The sequence below is a fragment of the Lottia gigantea genome (genome assembly GCF_000327385.1).
Source record: "Lottia gigantea unplaced genomic scaffold LOTGIsca_87, whole genome shotgun sequence".
In the NCBI taxonomy this organism is placed as follows: domain Eukaryota; kingdom Metazoa; phylum Mollusca; class Gastropoda; family Lottiidae; genus Lottia; species Lottia gigantea.
The window spans coordinates 1,021,688-1,036,918 of NW_008710867.1; the positions used below are offsets into that span (position 1 = coordinate 1,021,688).

Sequence of the window (15,231 nt, forward strand, 5' to 3'; positions counted from 1 at the left end):
TTAGGGTGAGTCAATATTACATAACTGTTTGCTTTTAAGTCAGTGCATATCCTCAGATAAATTTCCTTCACCCAACTGTATGAATTTTCATTCAAAAGAATCATATTAAAGAGGAGTAATTCCTTCATGACAAAATTAAAAGTATGGCCTATAAAAAACACCGGCATTCGTACCAGCTAATTTATTAGGAACCCACTGTAAAACTGTACGGATATGCTCCTACAGTAGATGGCCGATCGATGGATCTGCTTAGAACAAAATGGCCGCTCGATGGATCTGCATTAAACAAAATGGCCGATCGATGGATCTGCATTAAACAAAATGACCGATCGATGGATCTGCTTGAAACAAAATGACCGATCGATGGATCTGCTTGAAACAAAATGGCCGATCGATGGATCTGTTAAGAGCGAAATTTTCTTGCTTTGTGAGGATAAAAATAGATTTTTTAAAACTCATTTTATAAGGGAAGTAACTCTGGCAATTTTACAATAACGTTACATTATATAGACAATAGAAAATCATAGGCATTTAAATACCAGTAAAATTTAAGATCTACCATAATATCTTGATGTAATAAGTAAGATTTTCTCTGTTTATGATAAAGACCCTGTCATAACATGTAGATCAGAAACAATATGGTAGATAAATATATTTAAAATGGCGACCAAACCGCGGCCATTTTGAAATTGATAACCAATGGTAGTTGACAAAGTATACAAAATATAGGAACAATTTTATATTAGGCACATTTTGACATTCAACAATCGTGGACGGAGTCTCGAATACTGAGTATAAGGGGCGAGTTGAAGGCAACATCGTCGAATTTCTTTTTCTGTTACAAATACAATATGGTGTCCAAAAAGCCATTTTGATTTTGAAAATCGTGGACAGATTTGATGGCAACATGGCCGAACTTGCTTTCGATACGCCATTTTGATTTTTGGAATTTACACATTGATGATTCAGTCCTCGATGCCTATTAGAGATAAATATACAGGCTACGTGGACCCTCCAAATATTGAATACAATATCAACAAAATATATCACAGGCATGCTGACTTAAATAATAACATTCAAATATAGAGGGATATATTCATATATATATAACATAGAAAAAGATTTTCATTTTTACTGAATGAATCATTCACCTTAAATTTTCATTTTGTTATTTTGTAAACGAGCGTTCAATTAATCAACATAAAAGCATAACCTTTTTAAAAATTCAAAATAATCAGAATAACCCTATTGTGCCTTCTCGGTTTTATCTATACTTTTCACACACTCATTTATGGCTTTCTTGGAGCCGGGGGTGTTTTGGAGGTAGGCAAAATAGGTGCTTCTCATATGTTCCCTGTTAACGGGATGTACTTCGTTCAGCTTGTCTAAATCCATGCGATAAAAGTCTTGCTTCGTCTTCTCGTAGTCTTCTTCGATCTTTTTGGTAGCGTTTGCGCTATATTTCTGCTTCAATTCTTCCCTGAAAATTGTCAAGGTACAATTTGTTTTGACTTGGACACCAAACTTAAATTTTGCCTTAAATAGTATGTTAACTTCGTATACTTTTGATAACTTAGTGGGGTCGCAAATCCATGGAATGACCGCAAAAGAATGATAAGTTCACAGTAGTGCTTTGGATTTACTAGAAACAGTGACATGGAATAATTATATGGTGTGCTTTTTTGAGTTGCTTGCTTAATAGCTTATGATTGAGCTTCAGCTTTTGTCGCTCTTCCACCGTTTAAGAATAGATCACTGAACAAATGGCGCTCTTACCTTAACATGGGGACATCGCTATAATACAGTTTCTTGGTGGCTAAATCAGACGTTTCTAAAGTAACTACAGGATATTTTGGAAGTCTTGTGCTGCCTTCGTGTTTAGTTTTCTTTGCTCGTTCATCAATTTTCTTTCTGTAATAGAAATTTAATGAAAATTGTGATTTAAGGGGTTTTCAAGCCACTACATGTGCCATAGTTACATGATTCATGAACGACTAACGTAAGTTTGGAAATCGTAATGGTCGAAGCTGTTGAGAAACAGAAAGGTCCTTAACTCCATCTGTTTCTGAACATACACAGGTCATCACAAATCCTTCAATACTTACTCTTTTTTCTTTTGCGTCTCTCCGCGGTTGACTGCTTTAGGCTCTAAAACTGGAAGAACAGATTTGTCCATCTCGAGATTTTTCCAGGGATCAATCAAACCTATTGCTGTGGTTCTGCTGGAATAACAGTGCTGCAGTTCTTCTGGCTGGAATGGCAGAACACATTGCAGGATAAATTAGTATGAGGTATGCAGAGCGTAAAGAGTTCAAGGACAATGTGGTCGAGCTGTGGTCTTGTTGACACTGAAGATGCTTCTCTCGAGGAGCTCTCATTTCAAATAACTTGGCCTTCCTTTGGGAGTGTCCACATAGCTCAGGACGTTTTGATTTAATGTAAAAAGCTAAAATGTAGGTTTATATATTACTTACTGTTTCAATAAGGTATCTTTGTGAGCTTGTATCATAATAAGGCTTCAAATCGTTAAAAATAAAAGGCGTGTGTTTCTTTCTGAAAAGTAAATCAAAGTTATTGGTCTAAATGAGTGGTGAGATCCTGACTGAAATCTTGTTCATCTCAGCCCCTTAAATTTGATCAAAACGTACAGATACCAGGGGTAAAGAACTGCCCTGCTGATGTCATTTCCATTGGTTTGATTAAATTGCAGACGAACAGGTTGTTTGAGGCGTTAGGGCTAACAATATTCATACTAACTGGAGTGGCTTCTGTATTTTGGAAACTTCTTTCTTTAACCCTTCCTCGATCCTTGTTAACTCCTTCCTAAAGAACTCATTCTGCTCAGCTCGACCATCAGAGGAATCTGTAAACAGAAACCGAGCATGAATTGAAATGTTACGTCCTATGGGCAATATGTAATAAGGGATACTTTACAAGAGACTACACAGTGACTCTTTTGCAGCACCTGATACCACTCTGCCACTGATTGTGTGAACTTAGTATGCATAGGAAAATCCATTTGGACTGCTGGAATAAGAGCATGGACGTTTGTAAAAGAGTTCCTTCATTTCATTTGGGTCTTAACCGGATTGCTTAAGGGAACAATGCGTTTGAAATGCTTTGGGAATGCTTTGATGCTTTATTAGTGTGCATGGTGACCGGAACCGGGTGCAAAAAAGTGAATTTAAGTATCAAAGCACACCAACAGCAAGTTTGTTTTGGGAATTTTTGGGTATCTTTGGGAAGCTTAGCCAGTAAAGCAAAGGTTATGCGGGTCTTCGACCATCTTGAGAGAAATTTGGTACCGCCATGGGAAGTTATTAGCTATTAGTGGGGTGATATTGGCTTGTTACAGCAAGGGTGTATGTGGAAGACTCATAATACCCTTGCTGTAGCTTGGGAGTGGTAGCAAAGGGTAATTGGGTGAGGTTAGTACACACAAGGTTAGTTAGTGACAGGGTGACTGTAAACTAGCAGCACAGCACACAATGACTATGGGGTTTCAGTTGACCTTCAGAGGAAAGCATTGCTCTGGAAGGTCTTTGATGTGAATGTAAACCGAGTGCAACTTGCATTGCAACAAAGCATTCCCAAGCAACTTGATGGGATTATCTAATCTTGGTTTTGACCTTACACTGAAATTAAAAACAGATCTTTGGACCGAAGCAAACATAGATACTACCGAATCAAATTACATTGGAACAAAGAGTCCAAAGTCTCTTTTAATGGATATTTGAGGTCTATGTTTTCTTTGATCCGCAGTTCCTACTTAAAATGGCTGTACCTCGGACTCCCGTGGATTTTGGTCGTTGTGATTTCTGGGAAGTTCTAGTTGTCTCCCTTTGAAGCAGACGACCATTGGTTGAGGAAGATGTATGACGCATTCGCCCATTTGTTGTCTCTGGCCTACTTCCGGTTGATCCTTTATTTGAAGGTGGCGTTGTCCTCTCTCTTGTAATCGGCCTTTGTCGAGAAGCTGGCTTGTTAGCTTCCACCGGCTTGCTACGCTGAACAGGTCTTTGCTGTTCCTCTTTAGGTTTCTCGGACTGAATCGGCTTTGGCGCTCGAATGGTCCGCCTACGTCCAGTGGACTTTTGATTGTTAGCTATATTTTGTTTAACAGAGTCTTTCCGTTTTGTTTTAGGTGGATTTGGCTGCGATTTGTTAGACTGGGGAGGCTTGGGATCTTGTTTATCTGTTTCGTCATCCACTTTTTGTACTTCTTTTTTCTTAGGGAGGCTGATCTCTTTGTTAAGGGAGTCCTCTCCTCTATGATTGGTAGGAGCACGGGGTTCACCTTTGTCGTCGTCCATCCCTCTTTTGTCATTTTCCTTTTCGTCGGCCTTTTTCTCCTCGGGTGTAGGTTCTCTGTACTCTTCTTCTGTGGACTGTTCTTCTGTTGTTGGTTCTGGAGTAGGTTCGCGGACTGGTGTGGGAATCCTATCGTGACCACGTTGATCGGTTGTCTCCTCTGTCTTTGGTGCCTCTTCCTCCAATAACCATTTAGTAAAATCATCTTTCTGGACCTCTTCCGAAACGGGTTCCACTTCCGGTTTTGGATCCGTTTCTTCCGTTGTTTGAGATGACACTGATGTTTTTTTCTGTGGCTCTGTAACTTCATCTTTCGACATTTGGTTCTCGGTAGTCTTGTCAGAATTTGCTACACTTGGTGGTTGAGATTGAGATTGGCCTTTGTCCTTTTCTGTCTTATCATTGGATGAACCCAACTTCTGGGCAGTTTCTGGTTGAATTCGAGCTTCCTCCACCTTCTCCCGAGGAGATCCTCTTTCAGATACCTCTTCCGTTTTCTCTTCATCGGGAGTCTTTAAGACCTCTGTGTCTTTTTCTGCTTTCACCTCTTCCTTTTCAACAGAATTGTCATTTTGTATCACTTCTTTGACTTCATTAGATTTTGTGACTTCATAATTATGGATTGTGACTGGTTTGACTTGATTATATTTTGATGTGCTTTCATAGACTTTATCATTTGTTGTGACTTCTTTTACTTCACTAATTTCTGTGTCTTCGGTGACTTCTTCATTATGTGGCTTGACTTCTCTGGCTTCTCTGACTTGATTATTTGATGTGCTTTCAAAGACTTTTTCATTTGGTGTGACCTCATTATTTTCTGTCACTGCCGCGGTAGTATCAGTTGGAATGACTTCTTTGATAACATAATTTTCTGTGCCTTGTTCTTTGCTATTATCGGCGTTATTATCTTTGACCTCGACATCGTGCTCTTTGACTTCATCAACATTCTTATTATCAGGTGTTTTATTTGAAATGACCCCCGGGTCCGTGCTGTTATTTTCACGGTTATTATCGAGCTGATTATCGCTTTGATCACTCATATCGTTAGTGTCTCTGGGATCAATAACATCATTGCGGCTTGGCACGGGTTCACGTGTTTCAGATTCGAGATCTGTATCCGTTTTATGGTCCGATTTCGTATTACCTGATTGCAAGTGAGTTGCTAATGGTGGTTGACCCACGGGGATCATTTCATCCTTTGGTATTTCATCTCCTTTTTGATCCTTACTCGCATCATCTCCAACGTTAGATTCGGGCTCATCTGCAACATTGTCTGATTCTTTATTGCTATCAGTTTGATCCTCTGACAATTCGTTTTTATCCTTTGATGAGAGCATTTCTACCTGAGCAGACGTTCCTGAATTTTCGGCAGATTGGGCAGCTCCATATTCCTTTCCCGTCTTGTCCTCTTCGTGGGAAGAAGATCGCATCATTGGTTTAACAATGGCTATGTTTGATTCCATGCTATCGCTGTCTTTGTGGCCATTTTCTTGCTCATGTTTTGAATGATCGCCACTTAAAAAAGCCTTACTTTCTATTGTGGAATCGTGGTCACTCTTTTGGTTATCTTGAGCTTCATCCTGTTTTTGTTCAGAATCGGCTTCCTGGTCATTGCTTGAATTCAATTCTGCTATGTTATCCCCAACTTTGTCGGTTGATGGTTCTGATACATCCAGCTCCCTAACTGTCGACTCCTCAGAACTCTTGGGAATTACCTCCGATGATGTTACTGGCGATGACGATGTGTTCACCTCATTCGCCTGAATCGTTGTCAGTAAGCCATCATCATCATTTAAACTGGAAGTTTTCTCCGTAGTCGACTTCTTTCTATTGTTATCATTTGCTTCCTCAGTATTAGCTTTTAGCCCATCGATATCATCAACGGATTTGGCGGTGTCCGTTTTTGGATCGCTAGATTCGTCGTCGTCCGTTGCTAGTCGGTCTTGAGATTGTGGGACTACTTCGACATCTTTCTTTAGGTCATGGTCTTGTTCAACAACTAGATCACCCTCGGTGGTTTTTGCAGAGTCCAGATTATCTCGCGGTGACTGAGGTCTTGAAATGTCATTTGACGATCCTTCTGGACTTTGCCTTTCGTCCAAGTTATGGTTCGTCTCTTGTGTAGACGCTTGGTCTTCCTCAGTTATAACAGATTCACTTTGTGTCTGCTCTAATGATGATTTGGGTACTGAATCATCTTGCACAAGCTCTGAAGGGCTCTGTGATGCATCTGTTGGAGAAGGACCATCCGAAGTATCGCGATTGGGAGATTCAATTTGCGTGTCATTTAGACCATCATCCCAAGTGGCAGGTTTAGGTTCTGGAAGTTCCCCAGGTTCATCACTCGCCTTATTTGAATCATTGCCATTGTTGTTTTGAGGAACGCTTTCAACACTATCTTGTGGAGCATCTTCAACATTTTCTGTGTCCTCGGCATTTTTAGTCAAAATTTCGATGCCATTATTAGGACTCTTTGCCAAATTGTTAGTTTCCGTATCTAATTCATCCACCTTTTTGTCTGTGCCTTCATTTGAGTTCACTTTAACGTCATCATTCGAAACGGCCTTACCTTCTGTAGTCACTAATTTGTAACTTTCGACATTGTCCTGATTCGAATTTTCAATATTTGTGTCATTCGTTACCGTTCCGTGGTCACCATCCTTTGTGATTTCTGAGTTTGAAACACTGTCCGCATTGTCACTCATTTTAACTTCCGGCGTGGCGTCAACGATTCCCTCTGAAATTTTATTGTCTGGAAGTTTTGACTCCTTGGCAAGAGTCGCACTCCCATTAGCTATTATTGCTTCCATTTTGAGTCACAAAGGTCCTTACAATATCCTTTCTAAGAATTTTAATTTTAACTCTTACATTCTCCACACTTTCAAATTGTTTAATAATAAATTGTGAATATTACACCACAAACGTCACTTCCGTTTTAAAATTAAGGTGGACACAAAACGCACTTATGGGTAAGATGCAATTCGTGTCTGGTGCCGATCGTGAAGTAGGCCTGCGTCCCAGCCTCACTTATATCCAACTGCATAGAACTGCTAGTAGTGCAAAAATACAAACATAAAATACCATGTAGTCTTGATTATCACTGGCTCATCACTTACATCATAATTGGGTTCATTTATGTAGGTTTTGTTTTCCAGACCGGAATAAAATATTGAATACATCGTTTTAATAATATTATTGATATTACGTCCAGACTTGTGCTCGTCAACGGGCTAGATAATCAAGGCTACATGCATGACATTAAAGGACCCAGAAGGATATTAATTTTGTTAGATTGCTTCAGATTGGCTTCTAATGAAAAAAATGTTGCCTAGCAACCGAGACTAATTTAGTAGCATCTGAGAAATGGTTATTGTCATCGTCATTTATCACCGGATAATCAAGAATTAGGCGTTGGTTAATTAAGGCTAATTTGACGTCATCATCTCGGCGGTCTAAATAGCTTGGTTAGTGGGATGATGGATTGATAAAGGTCATGTAAGAACTTGTCGAATCTGTGCCGAATTTAATGACCACATAGGCTTGTCATAGTCACGGCGAGGCCAGCTCTGGGTTTCAACTATCCGTACCACTTTTTTGAATTGATAACCGGACGTCTTCCTCGCCTACAAATAGCCACAATCTCATTTACAAATGTGATACGATAGCTGGTAAAGCTAATAATGAGACAACTATACTCCCTATAGGACAAATCTTCAAACGTTACAAAGGTCTAACGACCTCCCAAAGAGTCCCCCACCACCCCATCCTTTCGCTTTTGAGGGCCCCGATGTGCTAATTAACCTGGGCATTATGGAATTGGAATCTAATTAGTAGCTTATTAGCAATGTAATATCAGAATAATTAGCGGTGCCTATATAGGAGTTCGGTTTTATTGTTATATCTGTACGAAATATCTTTCAAGAGCTATCGCTTGTTAGAAATCTAATCTATAATATCCTTTCACTCCAGGCTTGTCGCTAAGATATTACTTATAAGACATCAATACAGTGTAAATAAAGGAATAGATTTTGATATCTGATCAATGTAGAGTATACTTCTAGGAAATATGGTCGTCCAAATTATATGAAGCACTTAATTTGTCAATAAAATGGCTAGTTACTCCATGAAATGGTTAGTTAGCCTAGAAAGTGATCAGTTAGTCTACATGTGATCAGGTAGTCTATCGTGTGATTAGTTACCCTATCATGTGATTAAATAGTCTTATCATGTGATGATTTAGTCTATCATGCGATGAGTTAGTTAGTCCATCACGTGGTCAGTTAGTTCATCATATGGTCCTTTAGCCCCAGGTCTAGCTGATTAGGTATTAGACTAACTGAAAACTATTTGAAATTGAAGAACCCTTCACCAAGAATTAGTACTGTTAGAGTGCTAAGTTAGTGAACCATGGCAATCACAAGAAGGTCTTCCAATACCGTCCTTCTAACGTGTACGAGGCGACCAATATCCCATACACTGACTTGGTGTTTTGGTAGGATTAAGAACATCCTGTACTACCCGCCTAGTTTTAACGTCTTTAATGATCCAATTTCTGCGGATCTGTTCTGCAGCCAGTAGCTTGGCCTTTGTGCTTCAGTCAACTCGTTATAAATAACAGGATTCGATACGTAAAAAAAAAAGGCAGAGTATGATCTAAAGAGTCATCTAAAAGCAGAATATGATTCTAGCTAGAAGCATGAAGGAAGAAGGACCTTACCGTCTCGACGCTCTGGTGCACTATCTTGTTTCTGTGTTGGACGTCTGGGACTTTGACTGTTACTCTCTGAGGGCGAGGGCGATCCTGCTTTCGGGTTCTGGAAACAAAGGAAAGGTTAAAATTAAGAAATGTGGTATGTTGATCCACCTCGATAGATTTGGTGACCGGTTTCTTATTGAGAAGTGGCTAGAGCTCGTCTTATGGACAACGGGTTGACGTACAACACTAACATAGTTTGTTGGGATAAGGTGGTCTGGCATTCTTAGCATTCTCTCTGATGTCACCAGTTGCCAGCATCCGTTGGAAATTGAGTGGCTCTCTGATTCTGTCTGTTGCAAGGTTGACCTGAACCCCTGTCCAGAATTGGATGTGAAATTCAAGTTTTTGGTCGAACCTAAAGCTTTTGAGATGTATTTTGTGTCGGTTAGATTCATAAGTAACGGATTTACAGACTCAGTTTTTTTTTATTTTAAAAAGAGCAATTGCTTAATTCCATTGTCATTGCCAAAAACACACAATACCTTTGACTTACGTTGACACGTGTGATAAATGTATGTATATAACAGTAAATTAAACCTGTCCCTCCTTATTACAGTTAAAACTCTATAGAAATATTGTGTAAACTTCACTGTGCTATATTCTATTTGAAGTTATAAACGTTTCAATGAAAAAAATCAATTGCAATATAAAGGGAACATTAAGATCTATGTCATATATTGACATTTCTCTATCTATCGCCTGTACTAGTTGACGTCAATCCCTTTCCCACCTTTATCATGTATTACGTGAAGGTTGATGTTTAAAGGTATACGGAAGAGGTCTTTTAGTATTAGCCTTTGAAAGATAGAACTCCCTGTCGTATCAGTAACCTGTCGTGATGGTTGTTGTTGGTAGATCCTCTTACGCAATTAGATAGCAATATTATTGTATTATCTGGTCATTTGCCTGACTACCGTGGATTGTATTAGGTATTTATCGATAGGATGTCCTAGAAACAATGTTAGTAGTGAAGACCCTTTGCCATTCTAGTGCTAAGATCGTTTCGTGAATACGCTGCCAGGCAATGTATGCACCAGTCTTCCATATGCCTGTTATAAGTTATTAAAAGTCAATGAACACTAATCTTTCGCTCCCTTCTATTGATAATATAAAACAGTAATATAATAAACCATTGTGGTCGCCATTGATAAGTCTTGTTGACATTGTGGCCGACATGGCGATTATATTACTGGGATATTGAACTTGTATTTTATTTATTTTATAATACCCATTATGTCTCTCTTTGTTCAATTACTCAATTATCTATGTTTGCTTGGTTGATTTTGTTATAGTTCCTTCAGATTTGTAATTCCGGTTCCTTCTGCCAGTGATGCCTTGTAAAAGGAAATTGTCAATGTTTAACTTAATTGAATTCTGACCCTCTACTTAGTTAACTTGTCAACCAATTACTTGGGAAAAACTGTCAACCTTTTACTTAATGCATTGTAAACTTTTACTTAGTATATTGTCAACTTTTATACTTAGTGCATTGTAAACTTTAACTTGTCAACTTTTACTTTGTACATTGTATACTTTAACTTTGTAAACTTGAACTTCGCTCATTGTCAACTTATACTTGAATTAACAACTGACGGTTAGGTTTAAAAAAAAATAATATTGTGAACGTTGTACTTTTGTAAAGTGACGGTGATTTACTTATGAAATTATCAACATTTTACTTGTGTAAACATTCAACATTGTACTCAGTTTACTTGGTCTAGTAATCAACTGACTGTTTGTGACTTATTAGTTTTCAAGATTAACTCGATCGTCTTACAAAAAAATATAATTGAAATATTATACATTATGAAGTTTGAACTTGCCTGGACTTAGCTATAAAGTGACTTTATCTCATAAAAACCTCTTTATCAGATACACAATTTAATCCAAAACTAGCTTCCTGATGAACATCTTGTATCCGAAACACACGTCGACAGCACGAGATGAGCTTAAAGTAAATTATCTATAGGCCCCTACTGAACTTCGACCATATATTATGTGGATTTTGAACAAATATTTGTATAAAAATGTATATTATGTGAAAGACAAGGGCCATAACTCTTGACAGTATTATACTCAAGTGTAATTGGAGTGTTTATTGAACACTTCGATTGACACAAACAGTAGATCTGAGCAATAAAAGTTGAACTCTTCTTATTTCGTGTATTTTAAAGTTCTTTTATTGAGTGTGTAATCTGTCAATGGCTCCCTTTGGTTGAATTTTACGTCTCATAAGATGGGGGTAATTGAAGATGATAGTGTTTGGTGCACCAGGGTTCGAAACCAAGGTGAAGAGTTATTGAGTACAGTAGTTATTAAGTCGTGTGTTATCTTGCATTCATGATAATACGAATTTGTCTAATACATTGTGTACGTGTCACAGTTTTAATTTTGTTAAAATCGCAGGTAAGGGGGGGGGGGGGGGGTGTCGTTATGAAGTATGAAGTATTTTTAATACATATACACAGTTTTCTAGCAATTTCCTTATATTTACTATCAATTGCGGTAAAGAGTAGGTCAGTGTCGATAACCACTCTACACTGTTAGGCATTGTCCGTCGTCATTAGTCCGGTTAGGAGCATTTTTTATCTTAATTTCATAATATTTAGAAGTCATTTCAATAAAGAACCTATGTTATTTTCACTAAGTTATCATTCTGTTAATCTAATTGAGAAGTTACTGATTTAAAATGGTGTTTTACGTCCTATGTCGAGAGTTCTTACAGATTTCTAAAGACAGAAATATCTTACCTCTTTATCAGCCATAATTATCCAAAAATAATTCTCAGTCAACGATTATTAATTCTATCTTGATGTTGTTATGTCTACTTCAAAACTATTAATTCAAATCGGCCATATCTAAAGTGTCGAATGTGGCGTCTTGGTTGTCAAGGCGACCATAGAAGGCCATTTTGTGATTATGTCCTACTCTTTAAAAATGAATAAAAATATGGATATACAATGTAGTACAAAAGGTGGTTAAAGGCCCATAACTATTGTCATATTTGACATCTCCGTAAAGCAAGGGATTAACAGATTAGTGGATTAACGGATAATCTTAAATAGGAATTAAGTGAAAGGGTTTATACATTTTATTATGTTATTATATAAATCGAGGTCCAGGCTGTACACGTTAAAGTTCCGTCGACAAGTAGCCGTAGAAATGACGCTGCTCTAGAAAAGGTCTCTTTGTACATGCAAGGCAATGGTCATCTTCATGAGTATGATCAGGAAACGAAGGACAATGTACTAAATTCCATTTCTTTGTAATCTGATTTGTAACAGAAGATTAAACAATTCTTAACAACTTGATTTTTCTTTATTTACTATTTTTTCCTACCAGGAGTTACCTCCCTTGAAAAACAAAATTTGTACCGAAATATTAACATCTGTTTACTATGTAATACAATGTGCTGAAAAGTTGGACGTAAATCTCCACTCTATTTTATTTGAGCGTCTGATATTCCCCTATGGTTTGGGAAGATGTTTAATATCCCTTTTCTATTGTAGTTAAATGGTCATTTACGACAAACTCATCTTCGCCAACCCGAAGCATTCATTCGTTATACATTTTCGTTTAAACGATATATCATGCAAATATCTTTGGATAACGATAATGCGGATTTGATATTCTTGATTTGATCTACACTGTATATTATCCAGTCGGCATATTCTGCGAAATTGTTAACGGTAGTCCTTATTTTGATCCGATTATCCAGTGAGGATTATCTCCATTGTTAATGGGATTATGTTATAACAATAAGTATAATCCTAGTCTCTATCAACAAGTCATTTATTTTGATCTGCCAGTTTGTTAAGTCAATGCGCAGGCTTAATGTCTTTTAATTTCCCCTTTTATGTTATTTAAAGCTTTAAAGGGGCGACGTCTTTCATTTGACAATTGTGAATGGGACAATATTAATAAAACTTTGATATAATTCCATGCTTTTATCTATTGAAATGTACTAGATTTCCATTGTCTTCTTTATGTGTTGTTTCTGTTCATGCAATTTTAGAGATAGGGAGCAATTCCAGTCTCATCTCTGCATATTCTGTAATGGAAAAGACATAAGGTAATGAGTTTTTTGGGATTCGAACGCCCCATCCCATAGAAAACAAGACCTTTTGTTACCTTGTGACATTAAAGTTTTCATTTTCAATGTTATGGTCTTGCGTGGTTGCTTAAAACATTTGCAGACTCCTCCGAATGTATTCCGAGTTGACATACACAGTCTCAGAGCCACAGCAGGTGTTCCAACTCCATGATGATTTGATTTAGGAAAGAACAAAATACAAACGACTCTGACCTTCTCCATCAATCTGACCATCTCTGTTGTCATCCATATTTGTAATGGCGGCGTTGATGACACCAATCTGTATGCCCTCATTTAAAAAGAGTTTTCTCAAACTGGCGAATTCTGTTGGAGTTGAGATGATGCCGTCTCTGTGATCGGGGTGGTCATGTGTGTCCTTTATGAATTCTGTCCACTCACCTTCATCTCCTGCAATTTATATACCACACACACAACATTAGCTATGTGAACTCCCTAAAAGAGATGCTTATATGCAAACTCAGTCTCTCTGAGAGAGTGAGTACGACGTTCAGACAAGCAAGAGACCATTTGAATTTTAAAAAAACTTGGCTCGAATGGCATTTGTTATAGTAACGTCAAAAATTAGACTAGGAAAAAGCTTACCATATGTAAGAGCACATACGAAACACATCGTCATTAATACTTTCATAAACGCTGCCATTTTGAATCTCTGAAAAAACACAATTTAATAGTTTGTTCACTTATTTTGTGGCGTTGAAAAGACGAACATCCTGTTCCAATTTGAGGAAACATAAACAAATTAAGTCTTGTTACGCCACGAGGTACAGATCCAAAGGTTATCCATTACCTTAAACAACGTCCAATATTGCAATATCGTTAAAAGACGTAGTTAATGGTAAGGGTCGCAAAAGGGCTCCTTGCTTTTTCCTTGCTGAATTTTCTATTCGCATATAATATTATGGCTATAGATTTTAAAGTTTTTTACGAAAACCCAATACTGCAATATCGTTGGCAGATATAGCAAATAATAAAGGTCACAATAGTGCTCATTGGGTTAAACCTTTTCAGAATTTTAAAAGAAAATCTTACCTAAGTGTAGTAAAAGAGTACAGCGTATTGAATTGATCTCTGGTTTTACACCAATATTCTAAAGATATTTTTAAAAAGGCATTGATTCTTATAGAATATAATTCGTCGAAACTTTTTGAAATCTTTAATAATCTGGCGAAATTTTTATTGTGAATTCTGCACCCGAAAAAAAACCCTGTTATTTGGAAGAAAATGTGAAACAGGAATTCATTTCATTCAATTTAGCAGATAAAATGCCACATTTTGGGATACGACGTCGCTTCTGTTGTGAATTAGGGTGGATTGCTTTTAAAATGACCTTGTAATAAATTTAAAATGCAAAAAGAGTTAAAAAATGACATTCTGGCTTTTTGTCGGGGTTTATTTACCAACATTTCTAAAGCATTAATGCTGAATTTTCAATGGCCTCTAAGTCGAAATATGGAACTTAATGGTTGCTCTGGGTACATCTCACCACCAAGTATACCCCCCATTATGTCTTATCTGTGACTCTAGTTTTCGAATGGAATAAATAATCATGTCTATGATCGAATGAATATGATATAAGGATTAGTAACGTGACATCTGCGTCAAATTGAACAGATTTATTCTACTAGATCGATGTGTATTTATATACACAACACAACATCTTTCACTCATTTACATACATTATGATTGTTAGGGTTTTGTTAGTTATGATAAGGCTTTAAAGAGAGGTGTGAAAGAATCGTCAAAATGCACGTACATGCAGAATATTTAATGATTTTGATGCATGCCGTAGGTGAAGAGAAAAACCAGTGTAAAAAATATACAGTGTACATACATTTCAATGTTTTTGTTCTTACATTCATTGTTGGGGTTTGTAAGGAGTTATTGGGTAAATACAAGCGTTGGTAAAGAATCGTCTAAAATGCACGTACGAAATGGTTAACAGTAGCTATATGCAGGATTTTTAAGGCTTTTTGTACATTGCAGTTCATAGATGGGGCTTAGTTAGTTGTTAATGGTCTTTAAACAGCGCTTGAAAGGTCATAAACGTGTG

General features: G+C 37.4%; 2 protein-coding genes across 2 annotated transcripts; both read right to left on the bottom strand.

The window, feature by feature from the left end:
- Positions 1-444: 444 nt before the first annotated feature.
- LOTGIDRAFT_236810 (hypothetical protein) lies at positions 445-11,896 on the bottom strand. The gene is made up of 7 exons (XM_009067934.1): positions 11,818-11,896; positions 9,029-9,125; positions 2,758-2,863; positions 2,475-2,553; positions 2,106-2,251; positions 1,777-1,911; positions 445-1,480 (listed from the first exon to the last, which is right to left on the bottom strand). Exons 1-7 carry the CDS (start codon positions 11,830-11,832, stop codon positions 1,246-1,248), a joined length of 813 nt encoding a protein of 270 aa, XP_009066182.1. The 5' UTR covers positions 11,833-11,896; the 3' UTR covers positions 445-1,245.
- A 1,104-nt stretch (positions 11,897-13,000) lies between these two features.
- LOTGIDRAFT_236811 (hypothetical protein) lies at positions 13,001-14,245 on the bottom strand. The gene is made up of 4 exons (XM_009067935.1): positions 14,211-14,245; positions 13,764-13,830; positions 13,374-13,568; positions 13,001-13,118 (listed from the first exon to the last, which is right to left on the bottom strand). Exons 2-4 carry the CDS (start codon positions 13,819-13,821, stop codon positions 13,069-13,071), a joined length of 303 nt encoding a protein of 100 aa, XP_009066183.1. The 5' UTR covers positions 13,822-13,830; positions 14,211-14,245; the 3' UTR covers positions 13,001-13,068.
- Between the last annotated feature and the right edge of the window lie 986 nt (positions 14,246-15,231).

Excerpts from the sequence above, each read along its gene's own strand:
- LOTGIDRAFT_236810 (XM_009067934.1), bottom strand. Across the intron at positions 2,252-2,474 it reads AAAGATACCTTATTGAAACA|CCAGAAGAACTGCAGCACTG; the intron begins GTAAGTAATATA and ends CTGCCATTCCAG. Across the intron at positions 1,481-1,776 it reads AGCGATGTCCCCATGTTAAG|GGAAGAATTGAAGCAGAAAT; the intron begins GTAAGAGCGCCA and ends GACAATTTTCAG.
- LOTGIDRAFT_236811 (XM_009067935.1), bottom strand. The coding sequence starts at position 13,821 with ATGGCAGCGTTTATGAAAGTATTAATGACGATGTGTTTCGTATGTGCT. Across the intron at positions 13,569-13,763 it reads CGTATGTGCTCTTACATATG|GAGATGAAGGTGAGTGGACA; the intron begins GTAAGCTTTTTC and ends TATAAATTGCAG. Across the intron at positions 13,119-13,373 it reads TGGTCAGATTGATGGAGAAG|AATATGCAGAGATGAGACTG; the intron begins GTCAGAGTCGTT and ends TTTCCATTACAG.